We start from the raw sequence: 22,647 nt of genomic DNA, 5'->3' as shown, positions 1-22,647 counted from the left end.
TTACCACGTGTCGTGCCGAGACAAAAAGTAAAGTTAGAAAATAAACTCGATTAGCTCAGCATTTTTCGTCGATCGCAAGCCCCACGTTTGCTGTAAAAACGCAGTAGATTGTATGACCTTGCAAATCGAGCATCCTTTCAGAAAGTTATAACACGACAATTTTGGCCGCAAAACCAGCTTTCTTTGTCTTTTGGCGACGAAAACATCTTCTTTCACATCAGTTCGTGGTAGGTAAATAGGAAATGTGTCCCCAAGGAATTGACGTACATTTTGAACTTGCTTCGACCAATCGAAACAAAGCAAGATATGACCTTCGACCAATCACAGGAAAGCAGTCGTGGCGGTCTATTTGAAGCGTGAGTGATTCAAACCGCATCTCGGTTTACAACAAAAAAGAAGGTCGAAGGATTGTAGGGTTCCTTCTGGGTTTTTGGCTCAGGATTTCTACGGATTTCCTCGAGGATGGCAAATGCCTATTTTTATCGGTAAGGATTGTTGCTCTTTGCCATGAATAATCATTATATTCCCTGATCTGATCGCGAAAGTTGAAATTATTTGTCATCAATCATGTCGCAATTTCCGCGCCATTTTTGAAATTGATGTAAGAACGCGATGCAAAGCATTTTTGTAAGATCAAAATGAAAACCATTCCCAAGATTTCATATAAATGTTTCTATGATATACCTTTGTTTATACGCTACCAAGTCTAGTTTGGTGAACCAGATTTCTACCCTTGATTTGTCTGTTGACTGCAGTGTTTACTCATGTCTTCAACCATCCTCAGACATTCGTCAGGTCGATCGCGATTTAAGTTACAGATTTAACAATTTAGCACTCGTTAGAAATCTTCACGGACCGTTTATAATTAACTGCTCCTTTTTTAGTGGAAAATACAGCGAATTTGTTACCAACGTTTACAATCATAAATTATACTAAATTTGCAAAGTCTAAATCTCCGATCAATTTGCTTGCGCGATCGATCGATGCGGCCTCGTTTCGAATGTTCTGTTGTAAGCGAGGTTTTGTTCAGATTGCTTTAGGATTTTAAACTCATTTAATTGCATATTTCTCTCACTTGGAAATTCGGAAATTAGATTTTCACACTTTTCATTTAGATTCTCATCGGATGGTGAAAATACAGAGTGTTATTTTAGGTTTTGAAGTGAACATCCGGGCTTTACGCGTGCTGTAACACGTGCAAATTCTCTTTGATTCGCTTTGCGTCTTCTGCCGCGTCTGGGCCTCTTTTGCTAATACACGGAGGTTCGTCTCTCAACGCTAAATATTGACAAATCCCTTTTGTGAAGTACGGAATATGCCTAAAGGCCCCTCATGCAGAAATGTTGCTTCTTCTTAAGGCAGCAGAGTCGGTTGCAAGGTAAGTTAAATCCGAAAAGAAACCTTTGCGTGTAATTAGACATTTTTTTTAGCAGAGCGAAAATTTCGATGCCCCGATCAGGGGTCATTTCGTCTCTACTGATTACGCGACAGCTCTGAGGAGAAGGGGGGTTTAAAATGCGTAACTATGGTCATGAATGTGTTTCTTTTTTTGTTTATGATTTAGAGGTTATAATGTTCCCGTAGAGGAAGAACCATCGTTGAGGGCTCAGCGGCGAAAGAAGAAAATCAACAAGGGAAGATGGACGAAAGAGGAGGTTGGTTTGCGCATTTAGCTCTTGCAATCCTTTATATTTCACAACTGTTTCGGCAAATAGGGTTTGAATGATCTTAAGGTATCATTTAATCGTTTAATTTAGTTGTAATACTGCAGTTATATGACGGTTTGTCTCGCATTTCGCTCATTTTGTTGCATAGCCCCGGTGGATGTTTTCTAACGCATAGCGCAAGAATTGACCAACGTTAGGTTAATTCATTCATAACAGTTTGTTTTGGCGACGATTGTTTTTCTCGTGTTTCTCGTATTTGGCTTCGTCAAGAAGTTAATGCAGCGTTTACCGGTTTGTTAAGCGTTTTAGGTATGATAAGTGTAAAGTTGATGCGCTCTTATCGCCGGACGGCCTAACAAAACGTACGCACTTTTAGGTAACCAAGCATGCATGTTGTGAAGTCCATTTTAAATCTCGAATGTCCGTTGAAAAAGATCGTATTACTGCATGAGATATGGCTCGTACTCGCATTCTATCTCTTTGCAGCCTTTATCTGGGCGTTATCATCGCATTTCTTTAAGTTTAATCAAGTGTTTGTCCCAAAATTGTGCAGAAGATCACTCGTTCTCGAAGGCAATGGCAAATCGGGGAAAATGAAAGATGTACACAATTTGTAATTAAGGCAAATTTATGTATATGAAACGGAATAAAGCAAATGCGTTCCGTGCCGACTATGTCTCGAGGGTGTAACTAATAAGTTTGTTGTACTTTTTTGGCATGTAGAACTAGTGCAAGGCCTTCTGCTGAACCTCCGTAAAATCAAACAGTTCAGTGCAGTTTTTATGATGCAATGAAGTACGAGTTATAAACATTTTTCTGGGTAGTCTGTTTTACACCTAATTGATATCAATTTGAATAGTCCTGCCGTCATGCCTGTTGATGGCGTCCATGTTCGATTGCGCAGTTATTTGGAAGATTTCATATTTCGTTGTAAAAGTCCTCGGTCTGCATTCGTTGTCTTGGAGGAGATAATTTGCAATTTTAAAAAAGTGTAAAGGTGTTACTGCATGTCGTACATTTTGTGTACACTAGGATGGCACTTTGCATATGAGAGATTAAACGATATTGAATGTTTGATTTCAAACCGATTGAATTTGTGTTGCTTTCTGTTTATAACTTGTTAACACTGAAGCATTGATTTAAAGATGATTATTTCAACTCTGCTTAAAGATAGTGGAGATTGATTGCTTTAAATACATTGTAGACATTTAACTTGGAAGTGCTAATTATTTCTGGGAGTTTTTCTTCTTAAAATGCATTTTTCTTTAAAAAAGTAGTGATGAGTGTTTTCTCTTCAAAGTAACAGACTAGGTCAGCAAAGGCATTTTGACACTAACATTTCACCTCTCACATGCTTACAATTCTATTTGCTAATTTTCCTTCCATTTGTACTGGTGCAAAAACATTGTGTGCTTTGGTGTTTAGCAAAATTTTTGTTTTAACCCAAAGTTTTTTTGCTTCATTTTTGCACAGGGGAAACAGTTGAGCCCTGAACAGTAGAAATGGTTTCATTTCTGCTTTTTCCCCAATTTTTAAATTTATAAATTAGTTTGTTTTGTATCTTCTCAAATTCATGAAGGTTACATCTTTGACAGGCAGCAGAACCTATATGTGCAATTTATGCTAGTCAGTTTGCAATGTGGACCTTACATGATCTCTTTGAAATGCAACAGAGTGAGATGTGCACCAAGTAATAAATAAATAAATATGCATCGTCATTGGATACACAAGGCACAGCTGACTGTCAAAATTCCTTCATATTTGCATCATGCAAAATTTGCAATATAAATAGTACTGTCTTTGTTATATCATTTCTGTTTCAACTTTTGGAGAGATCAGTTTATTGATTTTCACTGGTGTTTATACATAATCCAACAGATGCAAAATTTTAATCAAGGAAATCATTATGGAGGGAATATTGTCTCACTTTAATACCAAACTCTTACAAATAACCTGAAACTTCTACCTTTAGATGTTACAGTATGCTGAGGTAAATACAATAGATATAATTACAAATTTTAAAATTGAACTATTAGGATGAAAAATTAAAGGAACTTGTGGATGATCTTGGAACTGATAGTTGGAAGGAGGTGGCAAATAATTTCCCTGATCGCACAGATGTCCAGTGTCTTCACAGGTGGCAGAAGGTACTAAACCCAGAGCTAGTGAAGGGTCCATGGACTAAAGAGGTCAGTACGCAATTCAGATTGTGACTAATCTTTGTCATCACTGAGATTATGAGATACATTGTATCTCAACAGAAAAGTGAAACATTGGAACATTTTACATTTTAACTTGTTTATAGTACTCACAAATAGTTGAGGATAGTTTCAACTTTCACATGCATTTGACTGACTTTTTGAAAAGGACTTGATTGTTTGCTAGTAAGGGTTTCAATAGGAGCAAGCAACTGGGAAAATTTGCTGTCTATGTGAGGAAAAATTGCTGCCTATTTTCTCTGAAATGAACAACATTAGAGTGAAGGTCAATCTTGCATTAGCTGCCTAATTCACAAATTTTGCCATCCACATCATAATCTGTTGAAACCCCTGAGCCGGTGATTGAAGATTAAGCTTTTTATAGATAAGCTCCTTCCTCAGGCAAATTCCACATCTGAAAAATGGAAAATTTGATAAACACTGCAGTTTCTAATCAATTATTATATTCAGTTATAAGACTTCTAGGAAGTGGGCATTAGCTAACTAAAGGACTGAAATAATTTAATAAAGGATACAAAAGTAAATGAAAAAGTAAATATGTAAATGTCTGCTGACATTTCCTTGAGAGGGGTCATATTAGACAACTAGGAGTAAGTGTAACTGTAATCCTGATATACAGGAGGATGACAAAGTTGTGGAACTTGTGCGGAAGTATGGACCTAAACGGTGGTCGCTTATTGCTCAGCATCTGAAAGGAAGGATTGGAAAACAGTGTCGTGAAAGGTAAAACTAAATATAAGTTCAATTAATTGTCTTGTGTCTGATTGACCAAACTGTGTAATGGTATGCTATAACAATTTGTAATAGTTAGGATCTGATTTTGTTATATTCCAGATATTTTGCCTTAATATTTTTAGAATTGTGTAACTGAGAGTACAACTTTCAGAGCCATCACAACATTCCTCTTTTGAAAATGGAAGCTTAGAAATAGAGTTTCAATGATTCTGAGCAAAACTCAGAAATAAAGACAGATAAACAGAAGTAAACCAAAAAAATCAATTTATAAGCCAGTTTTTTTTTCCTGTTTTATTTTTGTGTAGATGGCACAATCATCTCAACCCACAAATCAAGAAATGTGCTTGGACTGAAGATGAAGACAGGATTATTTATGAAGCTCACATTACTATGGGCAACAAATGGGCCGAGATAGCAAAATTGTTACCTGGGAGGTTTGTGTCCCCTTTTACCTCAAACTACATCAGGAATTGAGGCTAGGTGGGGTAAAGGCTATGTTGAAGGCGAACTGCTACAATCTCCCTAATTGCAGGGCGATAACCATTGAGACAGAGCTATAGCCTTCAAGGACACAACACTAATAAACCATTGTGGGAAATGAATACTTGCTCCAGGAAATGTTGGGAAGGGGAACAAACATGTTAAAGTGGAAAACCATATTGGAGCCTGTCACAAGACATTGCTGAAACCTTTGCATTGACTGGAATTTTACCTTGTCTAAATGCAAGGGAATTTCACCAAAGCTGTGTGGGTTGGGGAGGAGGGGGGGGATTGCATGGGGTATTGTCGCATGCCTTTGCACAAAGGGGAAACCGTGATTCCGTGTGGGTAGGGGGTATTGCTTGAAAATTTGGTTCTATGAACTGAGTTGATAGTGTTAGAGGGCCACCATTAACCCTTTAACTCTCAGGTCAAATTTGTAATTCTCCTTACTGTCAACTATACAATTCTTATAACATTAGTTCAGAGAATTTAGTATTGGATCATCTAATTATCCCCAAATTAATATATTTCTTTGTTCTCATCACTTATCTGGTTGATATTGTATTGATATTGGTCACTCATTGCTTTTGCTCAGTTTACAGAGCTACAGTAAGAACATTGTTGTTGATGTTTGATTGTTGCCTAAATCTCTCCACAGGACTGACAACTCAATTAAAAACCACTGGAACTCAACAATGAGAAGAAAAGTGGAAAGTGCAGGATATGATCACTATAGAAAGATCAGATACCATTTGGTAAGGAAACTTAGAGAAGCTGATGTCCCTAAAGGAAGGTAGATCAGTGCATTGTGAATTTAAGGTTGTTTTGGACTTCCTTCATTATAATTCAGGGGTAATCATGCTAGTGTGAGTACCCCTTATACTATATTTAATTACTTGTCCCACCAGCATATGTGTGGTTCTCCATTCAGCGCTGTGAATATTTTGACTACAGTCTGTACTAATATTATGTGAGGCTAAAGCAATTAATGAATTTTTTTCTACACTTTAGTCTGAAAAACGGTACAGCAAAGGACATCTTCTTTCAGCAAAGAAAGGTAAAATATTAAACTGCATTGTAACTGATATACAATAAACTAAATACTCTACCATATGCAGTACTGGTATATTTCTACTGTAGCTGTTACTAGTAACTCATGAACCAACAAATTTTTCTCTCTAATTCCTGGTCAATTTGCCAAATCAATGTGATGTAAAAATGCATGCATCTAAGCTTGGATTTATAGATGTAGCAGAATTTTCTCCTAGGGCTTTATTCCTAAGGTTTTTAGTGTGCAGGAACTCCATTCTTACTGAAGAGAAATAAATGGACAAATAAGGTATTGCTGAGAAATGTGCAGGTAGTAAGGAGCAAATTAGAGCACTTTTCAACCAAAAAGGCAACTAAATAAAAGTTACCATGATGGTTAATCAAAGCAAAGAAGAAATCAAGAGTGTGTTCATTAACTATTAGCAATTGAATGAAATTCTGGCTACAGTGCAAAATTCTTGGCTGGTAAATTGTGATAGCTTGTCAAGGAATGAGCTAATTTTATTTGAAGTGTGAAGCTGTATTTAGTTAATTTTTAATCCACTGCATTTCCTATTAAAAAACCTTAATTTAAAGAGAATTCTGAATAATAAGCATATATGTATGTAACCATATTTGAAAAATTTGCTCCAAACACGACTGCTTTCAGTTTTGCCATGATTGTTGGGAATGTTAAAAGTAAAAACTGCGGTTACTATTGTTAATTTTTGCAAAAAATCAGTCCTTAAAGAGGAATCAATGACATACTTTTACTAGTTATCAAATTTGCACTCCAGTTGCAATGAGGCATATGCTTGTGAAAGGTATTGTAATTTTTCTTCTCTTGCAGATAAAAGGAGGAGAGAGGAGACAGTTGATCCTTCATCTAATGATGATTTACCATCAGTGGTTGAATACAACAGCCATCCAGGCACTAGAAACAGAAGTAGCTCAGACTTAACAAACATTAAACCAAAACCAACAAGTCACGATACTCTTCATTCTATGAGCAGAAAGAACAACAATAATGGAACAAACCCAAGCCTGATGTCGCCCTTTAGAAATACGTTCATATTGTCCCCAGAGTCTTCAGATGCTCTGCTAGATTCGGATCCCTCCTCTTGGGGTGATATCAGCTCATTTGACAAGGACAGTTGTGTAGGCAAGAATTTGGCATTGTCAAAATTGACTTCTCCTGGAACAAGAGGTAAGGCTAGAGTTCTGTCTCAGTTATGTAATGTGCCATACTTTTGTCCACCTGCAAACATGGAACCAGTGTGTAAATACCTAAAAACAAACTTTTAGAAGTGGTTATGAGGTACTTTGTAATTAACAATAATCCCATGTAAAGTCAGATGATCTCTCTAGACTTGTAAGCTGTCTTAGCCTCATTGTTTAGCCTGTGCATTTACGAGGAAAACTTGACTGGCATCAGAAAGTAGTGTTTTGCCCTTAGAGGTGTTGCTCTTCAGCTTACTAATAGTGTGAAGAGTGTCAAATGGGGCACAGATAAAGTCCTTTGATTCAACTCAAGAAGTGGTCTATTCTTTGCACTCACAGTTTGTTGTCAAAGGTACAAATAATTATTTGATACTCTTTAGAGGGCTGTGCTATAGAAAAACAACTAACTTGTTTTAGGTGGCTTGTGTAACTTTAGCTTTACAAAAAAGCAGCATCAGGCAGCTATAACCTGTGTCGAGATAGGTTAACATGTAACATTTTAATTATAGCAATAAGCAATCACATGAACCGTTCAATAAAGAGGGAATAGACTATTAGGGTATTCCAGAATATTACAAGAACACAGGTTTGTTGAAAATCTCTATTCAAACCTTATTACACCTTCATTATTAATGATGATTCCTCGAATTAAAGCAAAGGTTGAAAGCCACTTTAAGATAACTTACCAAAGAGCACAGTGTTAGATTTATGGTATGTAAAAGTTAGTTCTATGTGTATGTCACATTAATGTTAAGGAAAAATTGCCTCCTCAGAATACAGATTTGATGGGAATTCTATTGCCAGTCTTCAAACAGATGGCGGGTGAGTTTTTGGAATGAACTGCTTCCCTTCAAGAACAAGAACATATTCAGTGACCTGTGTGGAACATTTTGACCCTCAAGAATGTCTAGTGTCTAGTATCACCCCTAAATCACACATATAGGTCATGAGAATAAAGGAAATGATCACCAACTGAAAAAAGATCTTGATTGTTAAACAAGTTCTTGTCAGCACCTCAGGAAATGTCAAGAGGACTTTAAGGATAATATTTGTACCAATGTTAGGGTGTAAAGAGTTAACATTGATTTGCATCGTCCTAAACATTGGCTGATCAGTGTTTATTTAGTAAGGAGAGATGAAGGCATGTCCACAACTTGCAAAGGTCTTCTGTTTTTATAATTTTTCTTCCATTTTCAGATCTTTAATACCTATTACTTCACCTGTAATGCAGAACAGGTTTAGCACACCTCCAACTATTCTTAGACGAGGGCGTAAAAGAAAAGTATCCTTCAAAAATTGATTGACTCAAGTTTAAAAAATTTAATTTTTTTTCTACTGCATTCTTTGTTTTTTATCAATTTGTTGTGTGAGGCATAATCCTTAACCCTATACCTTCAGTCTGCTGACCATGATTTCAGTCACAGTGTCAATACAGAAGTATCTTTCAGCAGTCCTAAAGGGGCCACCCCCATCAAGCTCTTGCCATTCTCACCTTCGCAGTTCCTTAATTCACCTGTAAATTCAAGCAAAGTTCAGACGTCAACTCCAGCTTGTGAAAAAATTCAAGTCAGTTTAACAAACACAACACTGCATACTCCTGGTGTACTAGAAGCAAGCTCAGGGGAGGATCCTTTCCGAACTCCACGCATCAGAAGAACTTTATTATGTGTATCTCCACGCACTCCAACACCATTTAAAAATGCCCTGAAAGTGTTCAATGACACGAAAATGGCACATGTGAGTTGGATATTTGAAGATAACAGGTTATGTAACTTTTGAGGTTATGTAACAGGTTATGTAACTTAGTGCCCTTACAGCTTTCATGGCACAGCTCAATTGGTTGATTATTATTAGAGCACTCTATTCAATCACTTCTCTTCAATATTCTCTAAATATTTTGGAATGAACAATAAATGACAGTGACAACAGCCTTCTGAGTAATAACCATGGGTGACAACCCATGTCAAGTTTGTTAAAAGACCCTGCTCTCCGCAAGATGTTATTTTTTTCAGGGGCCAGGGAAGGGGGAAATTTTCATACAATTGTGACGTGGATTGTAGCCACTATTTCTCCTACATGTATATGACTTGGTTGATGCTGAGATGAAGGGACTTTTTAATGAACACCTTTTAGTTGGTGTAAATTTTTACCCCACTAGATACAGGTATCTTTGGGGTAGACTCAAGGGGCTTTAATAAACTTGCATTCTGTATTATGGAAAAATGTTGCTCTGGAGTGACAGACATAAATCCAGCTTTTACAGCTGTATCATGTTTTGAAACTTACCAGCTGTAAATTTTTTTTTCAGACACCAGACAATTTTGAAGCAGATTTCAATGAAATCATGAAACGGGAGGAAGAAGAAAGTGGTGTTCACTTATCCTGTAGTGGGGGAAAAACATCCTTTAGAGTACGGACCTCCCTTGAGGAAAAGTATGCCAAGATGAGCAAAACAACATCAGCATCTACTGCCAATGGATCAGAAGAACAACCAAGTGTGATGGAAGAAGAACAAAGTTCTTCAATTGTTGAGTGTGTTGTGGTATGTGATATGAAATATCTCTTTTTGTTATATTTCACTTGTATCTAAAGGGTAAGACATACCTATAACTTCTCTGCAGACAAGTTAACCTCTTTATTTTAGTATACTTTTTCTACTGGTGGTTTTTGCTTGCCTCTGCACTTCAGGGAAAATTGACATGTGCCACAAGTGTTGAGAAATGCTTTGTTTATGTTGTCTTCAGGAGGATTCCGGTGTTGTTCAGACATCAGTTTTACCCTCACCTTCCAAGGATTCATCATTTATCAAACCTTCTGAGATCTTTGGCCAGCATAACCCCTTCGCCACACCTAGTTCTGTGACGTCTGAAACTGGAGTAAGTGGAAAAAACCTGGCTCAAACCACACAGGTTGAACATTTCTTATGCCCTAGTGCTGTGGATTTTCAGGTGACTTTTGGCTCTCAAGTGTTTGCTTTAGACCTCAGCTTGTCACTAAGTAACACTTCCAATGCCATACATTTTAAGACTTCATAACTGTAACTGTGTTGCTGTTATGCCTAAATTTAGTTTGCAGAATAAAGATTGATTATTCTTGAACAAAGTAAGGTCAAAGTAGCAAATTTTAGTACCAATTTTTGTGTTCAAAATGGAATGGGGAAACAACAAAATAATCACTAAAAGCAATTAAAATCCCTCATTAATCCCTTATTAATCCTTTATTAATCTTGGCAGATTATGATTTCACAGTTTCCCTTCAAGAAGTAAACACAGTCCCTTGAATTCTTGCTATGGGCCCAGTTGTTCAAAGGCTGATTATCACTAACCCAAGCTTAAATTTTAATCCAGGTTTTGTTAATCCATTGTTCAAAAGCAGTCTTGGGATAATTTTTTATCCAATCATCAAATTGTAGACCAATGCCTTGCCCCAGCCAGGACTAGAACCTGGGTTGTCCGACTCAGTGCCCAGTGCACTGACCACTGGACTACTGAACAAAGCCATGGTGTTTGTGTGCCTGCAGTACAGTGGACCACGCATGTTAAAAGTAGCGCCTTGTACGGTCGTACAACCAAATTTTTTCGGCTTGATGGGTTACTACTATTTTGTATAGTTATGGGGCTACGCTCTGCTAGCTCCGCTAAAATGAAATATTTAAAATTAGAAGATACATTATTTGTTTCTTCACCATAGCTTTACAGAGGAGAAAAATCTGTGTCCCCCTAGGAATGTAAATGTTTTCTAGTAGCAGATGAATATTCTCATGTGGCTAAATTACTACAATTATATTTCAGCGGCACAGAAGGAAAGGGCATCCCATGCGCATACTGCAATTTCAAGAGACGCCACAGAAATCAGCACCAAAGGTATGGTTTGACTTCTGAACCCAGTTGTTCAAAGGGCAGATAATGCTCTCCACCAGATAAATCACTGTCCATCCGATAAGTGTTAACAAAATGTACTGCACTATCTGCCAGATACAGAGTTATCCACTGAACAACCAGAGCCTGGTGCCAACGTTTTACTGACTTTCTGAGCAGAGTTGTAAGAAGTAAAGCCCCTGCAATTGATGTCTTCAGTAGCTGTAATTAGCTCCTACTTTTTTCTTAACAAACCTTAATCTTTTCTGTGGGGTGTTTTATTTTGGCAGCTTGACTCAGCATGGGAGCAGGTAGCATGCGGTAAAACTCCTGATCAACAGCTACTAACTCAACAAGCTCATCAGTTTTTTGCTAATTACCGGCCAGCGGCACGTACACTACACTTCAATACAACTACAGTGGCTTAAACTGGACAGTCTGGTGTGTGTCACTAATTTGTTTTCCTCCTGTGTGAACCCCAGGGTATCATCAGTGAATTAATCTTTGATATTCAAATCTAGATCATTTAATATTTTAAGGAAAAACAGAGTAAATAACTAACCATATAAAGAAAATTGTAGAAACAGAAAAACAGGTCAAACCCAAACAATTAATTTAAAAGCACAGACCTATATAGCTAGATGTAAGGAAAAAAGTTTTCACTTTTGCTACCCATATGTGGTTACCAGTCTTTGATGCAAACTTCTTGACAGAAAGATGTAGAGTTCTGGATTTTTTTTTTTCTTGTGAGCACTATGGTGAAAGTTGAATCTAGAGAGGTGGGAAGAAAATGTCCACTTCTTTTTTTAAAGTTGATTTTTGATGGAGTTCCTGCACCTCTGAAATTGCTTGCAGTGAAGGTACTCTAACAAAAATTATGATGGATTTTGGTTACTTCATTGTGGAAATTTTGTGGTAGGTGGAACTTTTTGAAGGAGAAAGAGACAACATTTTCTCTGAAGCAAAAATGTGTGGCCAATAATGTAACAAGAGGTATACAAACTGTCCACTTACAACAAGACATTGTTTAGTTTTTGTTTCAGAGTGATACTGTGTGACAAAGTTTTTGATGGCTTTGAATCTATTACTTACTGTAGAATACACGTGAATTAGAGGCTTCCGTAAAATCTGGTGTCATTTTACATACTATGTATACTAAAATGAAGCCACTGATCAGGTGATAATGTGATGGATTCTTTGCAGTGTTGTCTGAAATTGAACTTTTAACTGTTCAAACACTTAATATTAGACCCAAAGTAGAAATATTTTATGTGGTGTCTTGCAAAAGTTTATTTAGCCTGTTCAAGCTGAGATGTAACGTCGGGGTACATATACAGTATATATTCATTCATGCAGACTTGGGAAGATTGTCATTTCTGAGTTGAATTGGCAGGACTTACGATTTGTGACTTGCATATCTCTTGTACCATGCATTGGGACATATTTTTACCTTTGATACATGATAAATCTCTGACAATGTTTGGGAGAAAAGTTTGTTCCTGTATTAACTCTAGATGGGGTCATACTACTAAGCACTTGTCGAAGGTTGAATAGTTCCTTATTGGGTATGACAGATTTAGATTTTTGTTCTTCATAAGAAATTGCAATCTTGCCTTACTCTGTGTGAGAGTTTGGAAGTTTTATCTGATTTAATGGAACTAGGAAGTTTTTCATGGTTGTGACAGATCTATCTCTCGGGTAGGTGAAAGCAATCCAAAAACTGCAGATCAGCTCTGTATTTCTTGGTACACTCAGTTTTGGACTCTAAAATCTTTTTCATGTCTATTCAGGAGAGATTTTCCACTGTTAGTTCTCTGGGTTTCCTGTGACCCTTAGAATATTTCTGCAGATAAGTTTTATATAGTATCACCGCATAAATTCAAAATAATCTCCATGCATTTGTAGTACAGTAAATTCAGGAAGGAGAAGAGATTCGTCCAAATATCTACTTATTCAAGTTCACTCGTTTTATTCACATTCTGACTAGAAACTTCCGTCTCCTTCGCAGCCGATCTAGGGTGTGTCACGCAACGCCCATTCTTCTGTGACGAACGTGGCGTGACATCCCCATGAACGGATGAGAAGGATATATCATGACAGCCCTTGTAATTGATAGGTTAACAGTATTTTTAAGAAAAATTAAAACATTTTTTCCTTTTTCACGAAAACGAAGCGTGCTTGTAATAATTGACAATAAGCAGATCTTTGGTAGAATTGCAAGCAGCGAAATTGTAGAAAATGATAGGAATATCATTAGATCAAAATTAAATGTAGAAAGTTTAAAGTAGCTCTCGAACCATTTGTGACTTGTAGAAGAGAAATAATATTAGGTCTGATAGCTCTCCATATGGTTGTTAGAGGTATGTCTTAGAGTTAGTATTAAGCACTGTCAATGATAGAAACGATGTGTACGCGTTGGGTTATTTTTTAAACCATTTTTTTCCTTGTAAATATATTCTTTTTATTTTGTACAGAAATAAAGTATTTCCAAATTCTTCTTTTGGTTTTGTTTTTTGCATTTTGTTTACCTGTTTGATTGGATTCCTTACTTTATCTTTACTCTTTCCCTTTTGCTTGCTTGGAAATTATAATAAAATCCACCCCCCCCCCCACCTTTTATTCAAATTCTTTTACAAAAGTCCCTGGTTAATGGCCGTAGGCGATAGCCAGATGCAGGGCCGGAAGAATCTGATTCGGCCCCACGAGGTCAGATGCACTCAAAGAAGAAAGGAAAGAGTTACAGCCATGTAGTGAATTGCTTATTGACTAAGTAAGCTCGGGTCGGACGTGAAAATATATGGCTCTCGGTCATATTGAATGGACGTCGCAGCGCTCGTACCTTAGTTTCCTTCTCATCCGTTTTTCGGTCTCGTCTCGGGCGCTCTCTCCACCATCGAGAAAGCGTGTTGCCTGATGAGTCGGTACCTCGGCCTCGAGCCAACAATCTTTAGCCGGCCCTTCCATTCAATTATCTATTACTTAAAGATTGTAACGAGTGCCATTTGCCAATCACCTCACACAAGTCGATCATGATACGATTGATAAAATGGACATTTAGGACACGGCCGGCGTGAAATTCATGATGCGTCTGTAATGTAAACAACGTGGTTGCAGCCATGGTTCTTTTAATTACCCAGGTTGAATGCTTTGTAAGATCCTTAAATTTTATTACGCGCGATCGCGGACCTATAATTTGGGGTGAATCGACCGCGAGAGCCTGGGTTATTAGGAAGGAACATGGAGGTAGAAGTGTAAGAACGTATTTTCCTTCATTAATTTCTTTTTAAATTGGTTTCGATGGCGAAGAAATTCAAGCTGTCAAATGACCGTGAGCTCTTTGATTCGTTTTTTCCTGGACTGGTCGATGATATTGTGAAGGAGAACGAAAATGATCCGGAAACCGGAGAAGCAGCTCGACATATGCGTGAGGTAATATTGAAATTGAAAGTAACACTAAGTCCTCTATAAACTTAGTCAGCGATCTCTGTGTTTCAAAAAGTCACTATTTGGTGCTAAATAGCAATCAACCTGCCCCGAAAATTAACATAACCCTAAAATATACTGTTATAAATTCTAAAGAAAAGCCAAGAAAGGCCATCAACCTTGTTAGTCCGGCCTTAGACCATGTTGTTAAGATGAAACCTTCATGGTCCAGCCCCAATCACATCAGATAACAAGTGGATTCCTTTTTTGGAGATTTTAATTCGATTTTTCTGTAATTATTGATCGGTGTGTGTTCTTATTTCTGCCAGGTATTGGAATATAATGTTCCTGGAGGTAATTTACAATTCATTCATTTGTCACTTTATGTACCCTAAACTTTGCACCTGATCAGGATCAGCAGGAAATGTCTTGAGAAACCTGGGGTTTTCATATCTGGTTGTAAGGGTATAAGCTTTTTTCTTCTCACCCATCTGGTATTGTAAGCATTGACTGTTTAGTTTCCAGAGACTGTTTTTCAAGGGGATGGAAAATAATGTTGAAAAACCTTAAAATAATTGAGAATTTCCCTTGAGCCAAACAACTAAAACTATCACAGGATTGAGTTAGGCAAAGATTATTACAGACATGACTGTCTCCAATGAATTCTGTTGGCATACTCCCCATTACAATCTCCCCCTCCCTACCACCCTTGCAAGTTCTCCCCCTGAAGTAAAACAAGTTCCCCCCTTATTTTTAGCAGTTTTTCCTGGCCACCTTTGTTTGTTTGCCCCCAAATGTTTCACCTTGTTACAGCAGAACATTTTCCTTTTTTGTAAAAATTGTAACATATTTTGGTCAACTTGCAATTTCATAGCAAAATCATGAAAAAGTTCAATCAACATGCAAATTCTAAGGCATGTCTACTGCATGAGTAAGGCTAAGCTGTTACATTGCATTTACCCCTCAAATACTATGAACATTTTTTTGTATATAAGTTGTCCTTTTAAATTGTTTCTGTTTTTTTGTTGTTGTTGTTGTTGTTGTTCCTTTTCTTTTAAAGAAGGAGAAAAATGATAAGAATTATTGAGGATTTCCTTTTATTAACGCAAAGCAACATTATGTTTTTCTCAAATCCCTTATGTAGGAAAAAAGAATCGTGGCCTTTCTGTGATTGGATCATTACGGCACCTTATTAGTCCTGATAAGCTAACAGAGACAGATGAGAAGAATGCAATTATACTTGGTTGGTGTGTAGAGTGGGTGAGTTTGAAAAATTCTCTTGTTTTGAATTAAGGGTCTTTTGCTATGATGTTTTTTCTGTTTCCATACAGATTTCAGGGTTCCACATGCATGTTTGGTCAAATTGGTATAATGTGAAGCTGAATTATATATCCTAGTAGTATTTGGCTATTTATAAAAAAAAAGCTGACTGACAAGTTTTAGTGACTTGACACAAACACTGGTAAACCTGATACGACAATAAACTCACTAGGCTCTGTTTGCTGATTGTTTTATAGTTACAAGCCTTCTTCCTGGTTGCTGATGATATCATGGATGAATCATTGACAAGACGAGGCAAGCTTTGCTGGTATAGAAAGGTGATCTTAGATCAAATATAAAAGAAACTTGTTTCAAGAGAAACAAGTCCTTCTGGTTTGCCTATTGAGATAAGGGGAAACCTTTGTTGCTTTGTGGTTAGTGGACTAAAGACCTCAAATTGAGAGGTCTGGATGTAAACTCTGGTCAGGGTCAATCACATTGTGTGTGGGTACAAAACACCCAACTCTTAAGCCTGGTTTTGCTAGCAAGACAAGCAAAAGGGCAAGCACAAATTCACACATATCACATATTCACAAATTATCATCATCACAGCAGTCCATTAGGGGCAACAGTGACTGTGTGGATCTTGTTAACCTGGGCAACCATTTCATGAAACTGCTTGCAAAGTGTTTAATTACCCCTGGCTTTTGCTGGACTAGGGGCACATTCTTGACAGATATTATCAGTGGCAAGGACAGACTGACTCCAGTATCTGTTGCAGTGACTGACCAGATGATTGGTTTGTTTATCTCTGCTCTTTGTGTATTGCATGTCATAATGCACTGACTGGCAAAAGTACATCATGGACCTTTCGACAGATGTGTTGATCATCTACCAGAATGTCCAGACTCACCCTGTGTAACTGGGAGTGGTCCACCTCAAACATTAAGACAGATATTGTTTTTAGCTCTGTCAGGATGCCCAGTTTCACCCTCCATGCCCTCTAAGGGGCAGGTTTGCCGGTTGAATCCCTGACTTCCTGTCCTGTGACACAGGTAGTACCGGTTTTCATGGTTATTCAGTAGCAAGCAAACCAATGCTTGACCTAACATGAGATATGTCAAAGGAAAAAAAAATTACTTAAGTCTAGAGCTAGATCTTTCTGTGTGGGTTTTCTTATACCCAAGGTCACATGACCAGTTTTCCTAATTTGTTGAAGTTTGAGATTAGAAAAACAGCCATCTTGATCTTTTTCCTTACTCTTTTTTGGACTTTGGACTAATACATTGCAACTAGTACAATAAAAGCAACAATTTCTGATCTTTGTTCTTGTTCTTGTTCTTGGGCTTGTGTTTATGTTTACATCAAGGCCATTTCACAGTGAAATATGAACTGTTGTGCTTGTGTTAACTTTATGCTTGCATTTGTGCTTGTGTTGCTAGTGGAAACCAGGCTTTCTAATTTGTCCTTCCACCCCAGTGAACTGTCAAGAAGACCTGAGAAAATAATAACTGGGTAGCGACTATTTGCTTCTAACTGTAGAGAGGGGTGAGGTCTGCTGGAGATATTGTCCTTCTTGCCCAAAGGCCAACTTCACAAATATGAAAGTGCTCTTTGCATGAAGGAATGCTACTTGAGAAGCAGTGAAAATAAGATGTGAAAAAAAATTCAAGCCTGCATCTGTGATACCAAAGCAGTGCTCTACCAACAGAGCTAACAAGCCAACTGGGAGCTGGTCACTATGTTGGTTCCAAATAAACCCATTAAGTGATGAGTAAATAACTGTGAATATTGTGTGAACAATAGACAAAGATGTGAATATGAAAGCGATTTTCACCAACTTCAATAGACTTTATTTCAAGGTTGCAATAATGTCCTTATTTGTTACCTGATCCTAGACTTGACTGTTAAGGAGTTCCTTTTTTTTTCTTCTCTTTTTTGGTTACTGTGCAAGATAATTATTGTTTTTCTTTTTTCTCTGTGTAGACTGGAATTGGGAATATTGCTGTCAATGACTTTCTCCTCATAGAAGCCACAATATACAAACTGCTAAAGAAACATGTATACCAAGAGCCATATTATGTTGATGTTCTAAATTTATTTCATGAGGTTAGTACTGAGATCACTCAATACAGGTTTAAAAATGTTAAACACAAACTAGAGATGTGTTTAAAGACTGTACATAATTATGGATAAAACCTGAAAAGTGAGTAAGTACCTTAATAAATAAATTCCAGTTAAAGTGCAGTTGAAGTAATGTTTGTTGCAAAACAGAATGTCATTTCCTTAAAATACTAATATTAAACTTTTGAAGAGAGTAACTTTGTGGGTGTGCTTTTGCAGTAATTCAGTTTGAAGAAGCTTGTTTTTCTCACTGGCAGACATTTTTATCATGGGTAATTGAATCAATGGCTGACATTTTTTTGTGGATCTGCTTCTAAGGTTACTTATCAAACTGCAACTGGACAAACATTAGACCTTATCACCAAGCCTGGCACAAATTTTGAGAATTTTACCATGGAAAGGTATTGTAGCCACTTTATGACTGAAATTAGGATTCAATGCCAAAATTGCAAACAATGCTAAAACTGAAAACTTACAGAGAATATAAAAGATCCTATCTTAACACAAAGATTTTGAAGACATCAAATGACAGGAGTTATGTTTGCCATTTGCTAAAATGCAGCCAAAGGAAAAGTAGACAAAGAACAGAATACAATTTTTATTAGGACAGTTGCTTGAACATAATTAATTAGTGCTGGGTACAGGTAAGAAGATATGGTGAAAGCAATGGTGTAAACATCAGAGTAGCAGTTTATAATGGAAGCTCCCTAACAGTGCACCATCTTTTACTCAGTGTTCACATTGTTGCAGTTGATGTCAATGGGTTCATTGTGATTTAGTCAATTATTTTGTATGCTTTTAGTTTGTGCTAAAATTATACAAAATCAGGCCATCTTTTTGCCATGTGTCTCCTTCAAGTTCCATTTGTTTACTTAATTTGTATTTTTTTTGCCTTAAGTTTTGTCATCTGTTGCCAGTTTTGTTTCACATACTAATTAGGTGTTTATCACTTCCTATATAAGTGAAGTTTAATGTTTTGAAATCAAGAATCTGTGGCTTCGCTGTTGTGTCTCTGCACACAGATTGTGACTGAATGAATTGGTAGGAAATCACTTCCTTTATAAGTGAAGTTTAATGTTTTGAAATCAAGAATCTGTGGCTTTGCTGTCGTGTCTCTGCACACAGATTGTGACTGAATGAATTGGTAGGAAATCACTTCCTTTATAAGTGAAGTTTAATGTTTTGAAATCAAGAATCTGTGGCTTTGCTGTCGTGTCTCTGCACACAGATTGTGACTGAATGAATTGGTAGGAAATCACTTCCTTTATAAGTGAAGCTTAATGTTTTGAAATCAAGAATCTGTGGCTTTGCTGTCGTGTCTCTGCACACAGATTGTGACTGAATGAATTGGTAGGAAATCACTTCCTTTATAAGTGAAGTTTAATGTTTTGAAATCAAGAATCTGTGGCTTTGCTGTCGTGTCTCTGCACACAGATTGTGACTGAATGAATTGGTAGGAAATCACTTCCTTTATAAGTGAAGTTTAATGTTTTGAAATCAAGAATCTGTGGCTTTGCTGTTGTGTCTCTGCACACAGATTGTGACTGAATGAATGGTAGGAAAATAAACAATGGAAAGATAGGAGGGGCCCATGCCACCCCTCCAGGCTAGGTTACTAAGCACTTCATCCTTTTTTCAGATACAAAGCTATTGTGAAATACAAGACAGCATACTATTCATTTTATTTGCCAGTTGCACTGGCAATGTATATGGTGAGGATTCAAAAAGTAGCTTTATTGTTGTGAAATTTCTGATATCAACTTATTCAAACATGGCCTCCATTTTAAACCATAAATGTTAGCTTTGATATTAACATCTGTGACTGGAAAGGACTATTTTTTCTAAGTGGTTAACTTTCTGTATTTGTAGGCAGGTATAAAGGACATAACATCTCATGAAAATGCCAAAGAAATTTTACTAGTGATGGGGGAATTTTTTCAAATTCAGGTGAGGCATTTTGCATCAATTCTATATCAAAGGGAACAGTCATTCAAGTTCCCCCCCCCCCCCCCCCCACAAGTGGAGATAAACTGGTCCAGTGATTAGAACAATGAATTCTGCTTTAGAAGATCCTGGTTCCAAAGCCCAGGGTGCCATCCTTTTTTGTGTTCTTGAAAAAGAATTTGACTCTTATATAGCATCTCTCCGCCCTGGAGTAACTACAAGGTAACTACAACAACAAAATGAACAAGGAAATGTGATGGAGGATCTCTCTTAAATGCTGCAAGATCTTCACGAAAATGATTTATTGATGAAAGTAAATTTAGGAGCAGAAATACTTAAAAAACGAAGAGTTTGGACTTTTGCTACCTTACATGTACATCAACTTTGATGTTCACAGGATGACTACTTGGACTGCTATGGGGACCCAGCGGTTACAGGAAAAGTAGGCACAGATATTGAAGAAGAAAAGTGCTCTTGGCTGATTATTCAAGCTCTTCAAAGGATATCTACAGACCAGATGCAAATTTTAAAGGTGCAAGAGCTATTAGTGTAATCAAATATATATGTATGTATTTTTTTTTCCAAAATACGTTTTTGAGTTCACGAGCAGTTAAGTAGCTGCTGTTGTTCAGCAGCCCACCCTCCCTTTTCCCTGTTTTTGCCTTCCCCTGATCTAATCACTGTCTGTGGATACTCCAATCACTTACCTTGCATTTACTTTACGGCTAAACGTGTTTAAAGCAGTGTTTAAACTTGAGCTGGTGTTCGACGAAATCTATGTGTGCGCTTCATGTGGTTTCCGCTTCCAACCTACGATTCATTCATTTTTTGGACCTGTGATATACCCTACTTTTAAATACTTATATCGATCAGCTACTTTGCTAGTATTCTAATTTTATTAATTTTCAGATTATGGAATGACTTGTAGGATGAGATAAGATTTTTCGCATTTAGAACAAAAAGCCTAACCCTAATGGCTGCCTTCTCTCCTAGAGATTTCCATTGTACACAACAGGCACTCGTAATAAGAAACAGGAATTTAACTTTGTTTTTTTTGGATTCTTTTTTCTCCAGGATAATTACGGTAAAAAAGATTCTGCGTCCTCCGAGAAGGTGTGCAGCTCGCCTTCTAATTTTATTAATCTTCATATTATGTAATGACTTGCAGGATGAGCTTAAATTTATTAAAACCCCACCCCTATTCCCTGCTTTCCCTCCAAGAGATTTTTATTCCACAAGTTTGACACTCGAAATAAGAAACAGGAATTTACCGGTAAACCTGTTCTATTTTGGTCACTTTTTTTTTTGAGGAGAATTACAGTGGAACGAATTCTGCGTCATCCGAGAAGGTTGAGATTTAATTAATTTTCAGCTCATGTAATGACTTGCAGGATAAGCTAAGATGTATTAGTATCGGTAATAACATGATTTCGAGTGTAATTTCAATTGTTGTTGATTAGCACGATTAAATTTTTTATAGACAACAAAATTGTGCCTATTTACATCAAATTGCACGCGAAATGATTCTATTTCTTATTAATAAATTACTTGAAAAAAAGTATCACGGAAAGTCAAAACAGATGAAATTTTGACAGCGCACGCGCTATTTGTAAATTGTTCTTGTGTTACAACTTTGCACCCGTGTTATTTGAAAAATGCACTCGTTTTCAGCCAATCAGAAGAGTGTGAATTTTTTATGTGATGTATTACAATTAGAACAAAAGTCTATCTTCTCTCTCCGAGATTTTCATTGTACACGACAAGCACTCGTGATGAGAAACTGGAATATAACTCTGTTGTATTTTGTTTACTTTTTTCCAGGAGGATAAAAGTAAAAAAGATTCATCCAAGGTGAAAAAATTATACCATGAGCTCAACTTGAAGCAGGTATTTAAGGACTACGAAGAGGAAAGTTACAAGAACATTGTAGAACTTATAGCGCAGAAATCTGGCAACCTGCCTGAAGGATTATTTCTAGAATTTGTGAAGAAAATTTACAAGCGGAATAAATGAGCAATTGTGCTCCAAACAAGGTTCATTATTATTGAGCGACCACTACACTGTCATTTTGACTGACAGTAATACCGGCAGAAGAAGACATAGGTGTGCTGGTAACAATTTCTCGCTTCCACCTTCAATTAGCTGTGGGAAAGTTTAGCGAGATGAACGCGCGGCAGAAGAGTAATGAGACTTTGCCTCAAAATGCAATTGCACGTGTCATATTATGGAAGCACGGCTGTGCGGATATGGAGATTTACATGATAAGCTGAATTGTATACACGAGTTTTGATTAGTTCTTAAGGTCTATTGGAGACAGAAGTATAGATGACGTTACTTTTAATGATGTTTTACGTCTTTACTGTAGAAAATAAATGGACTCTATGTTGCCGTGGCTCTGTTTAGTAACTGATCACGAAGCACATTAAAATTTGTTAAGAAAATCAGTGACACACTCAGCTGCGCATTGTGTGTCAGTTTCTTTCTTCCTTTATTTAGCGGTCACCCCACCATTCCCCGTGCACTGTGTGCCAGTTTCTTTCTTCCTTTATTTAGCGGTCACCCCACCATTCCCCGTGCGTAGCTGCTTAATACAGGTTTGACTGTAAGTTGCATAGTAATCCTTCTCTTTTCATCTCTTGATTCTTTGTCGAGTTTTATCCTTATACCCCTTTTCCTTTCTCTTTC

At 37.1% G+C, this 22,647-nt stretch overlaps 2 protein-coding genes across 4 annotated transcripts; both read left to right on the top strand.

Moving 5' to 3' along the window:
• Positions 1–374: 374 nt before the first annotated feature.
• Positions 375–13,708, top strand: LOC131796553 (myb-related protein A). 3 transcript variants are annotated; one of them, XM_059114151.2, is made up of 15 exons: positions 375–485; positions 1,565–1,655; positions 3,704–3,856; positions 4,506–4,609; positions 4,927–5,055; positions 5,763–5,859; positions 6,116–6,161; positions 6,984–7,340; positions 8,128–8,176; positions 8,552–8,636; positions 8,753–9,091; positions 9,663–9,896; positions 10,099–10,302; positions 11,146–11,217; positions 11,502–13,708. In XM_059114151.2, exons 1-15 carry the CDS (start codon positions 463–465, stop codon positions 11,637–11,639), a joined length of 2,121 nt encoding a protein of 706 aa, XP_058970134.2. In that variant the 5' UTR covers positions 375–462; the 3' UTR covers positions 11,640–13,708. The 3 variants fall into 3 exon arrangements, with proteins under 3 accessions (XP_058970134.2, XP_058970133.2, XP_058970135.2); XM_059114150.2 differs by lacking the exon at positions 375–485 and adding an exon at positions 1,089–1,378; XM_059114152.2 differs by lacking the exon at positions 375–485 and adding an exon at positions 1,090–1,378 and having other exon boundaries at positions 10,099–10,230.
• A 741-nt stretch (positions 13,709–14,449) lies between these two features.
• LOC131796557 (farnesyl pyrophosphate synthase) lies at positions 14,450–22,348 on the top strand. The gene is made up of 11 exons (XM_059114157.2): positions 14,450–14,640; positions 14,964–14,988; positions 15,779–15,894; positions 16,152–16,232; positions 17,881–18,003; positions 18,337–18,419; positions 19,658–19,730; positions 19,888–19,965; positions 20,360–20,494; positions 21,037–21,075; positions 21,784–22,348. Exons 1-11 carry the CDS (start codon positions 14,509–14,511, stop codon positions 21,973–21,975), a joined length of 1,077 nt encoding a protein of 358 aa, XP_058970140.2. The 5' UTR covers positions 14,450–14,508; the 3' UTR covers positions 21,976–22,348.
• Positions 22,349–22,647: the final 299 nt, after the last annotated feature.

This window comes from Pocillopora verrucosa, chromosome 3 (genome assembly GCF_036669915.1).
Source record: "Pocillopora verrucosa isolate sample1 chromosome 3, ASM3666991v2, whole genome shotgun sequence".
NCBI classification, from domain to species: domain Eukaryota; kingdom Metazoa; phylum Cnidaria; class Anthozoa; order Scleractinia; family Pocilloporidae; genus Pocillopora; species Pocillopora verrucosa.
Note: the sequence above shows the minus strand (reverse complement) of the source record. Positions and strands in the feature narration are given on the sequence as shown.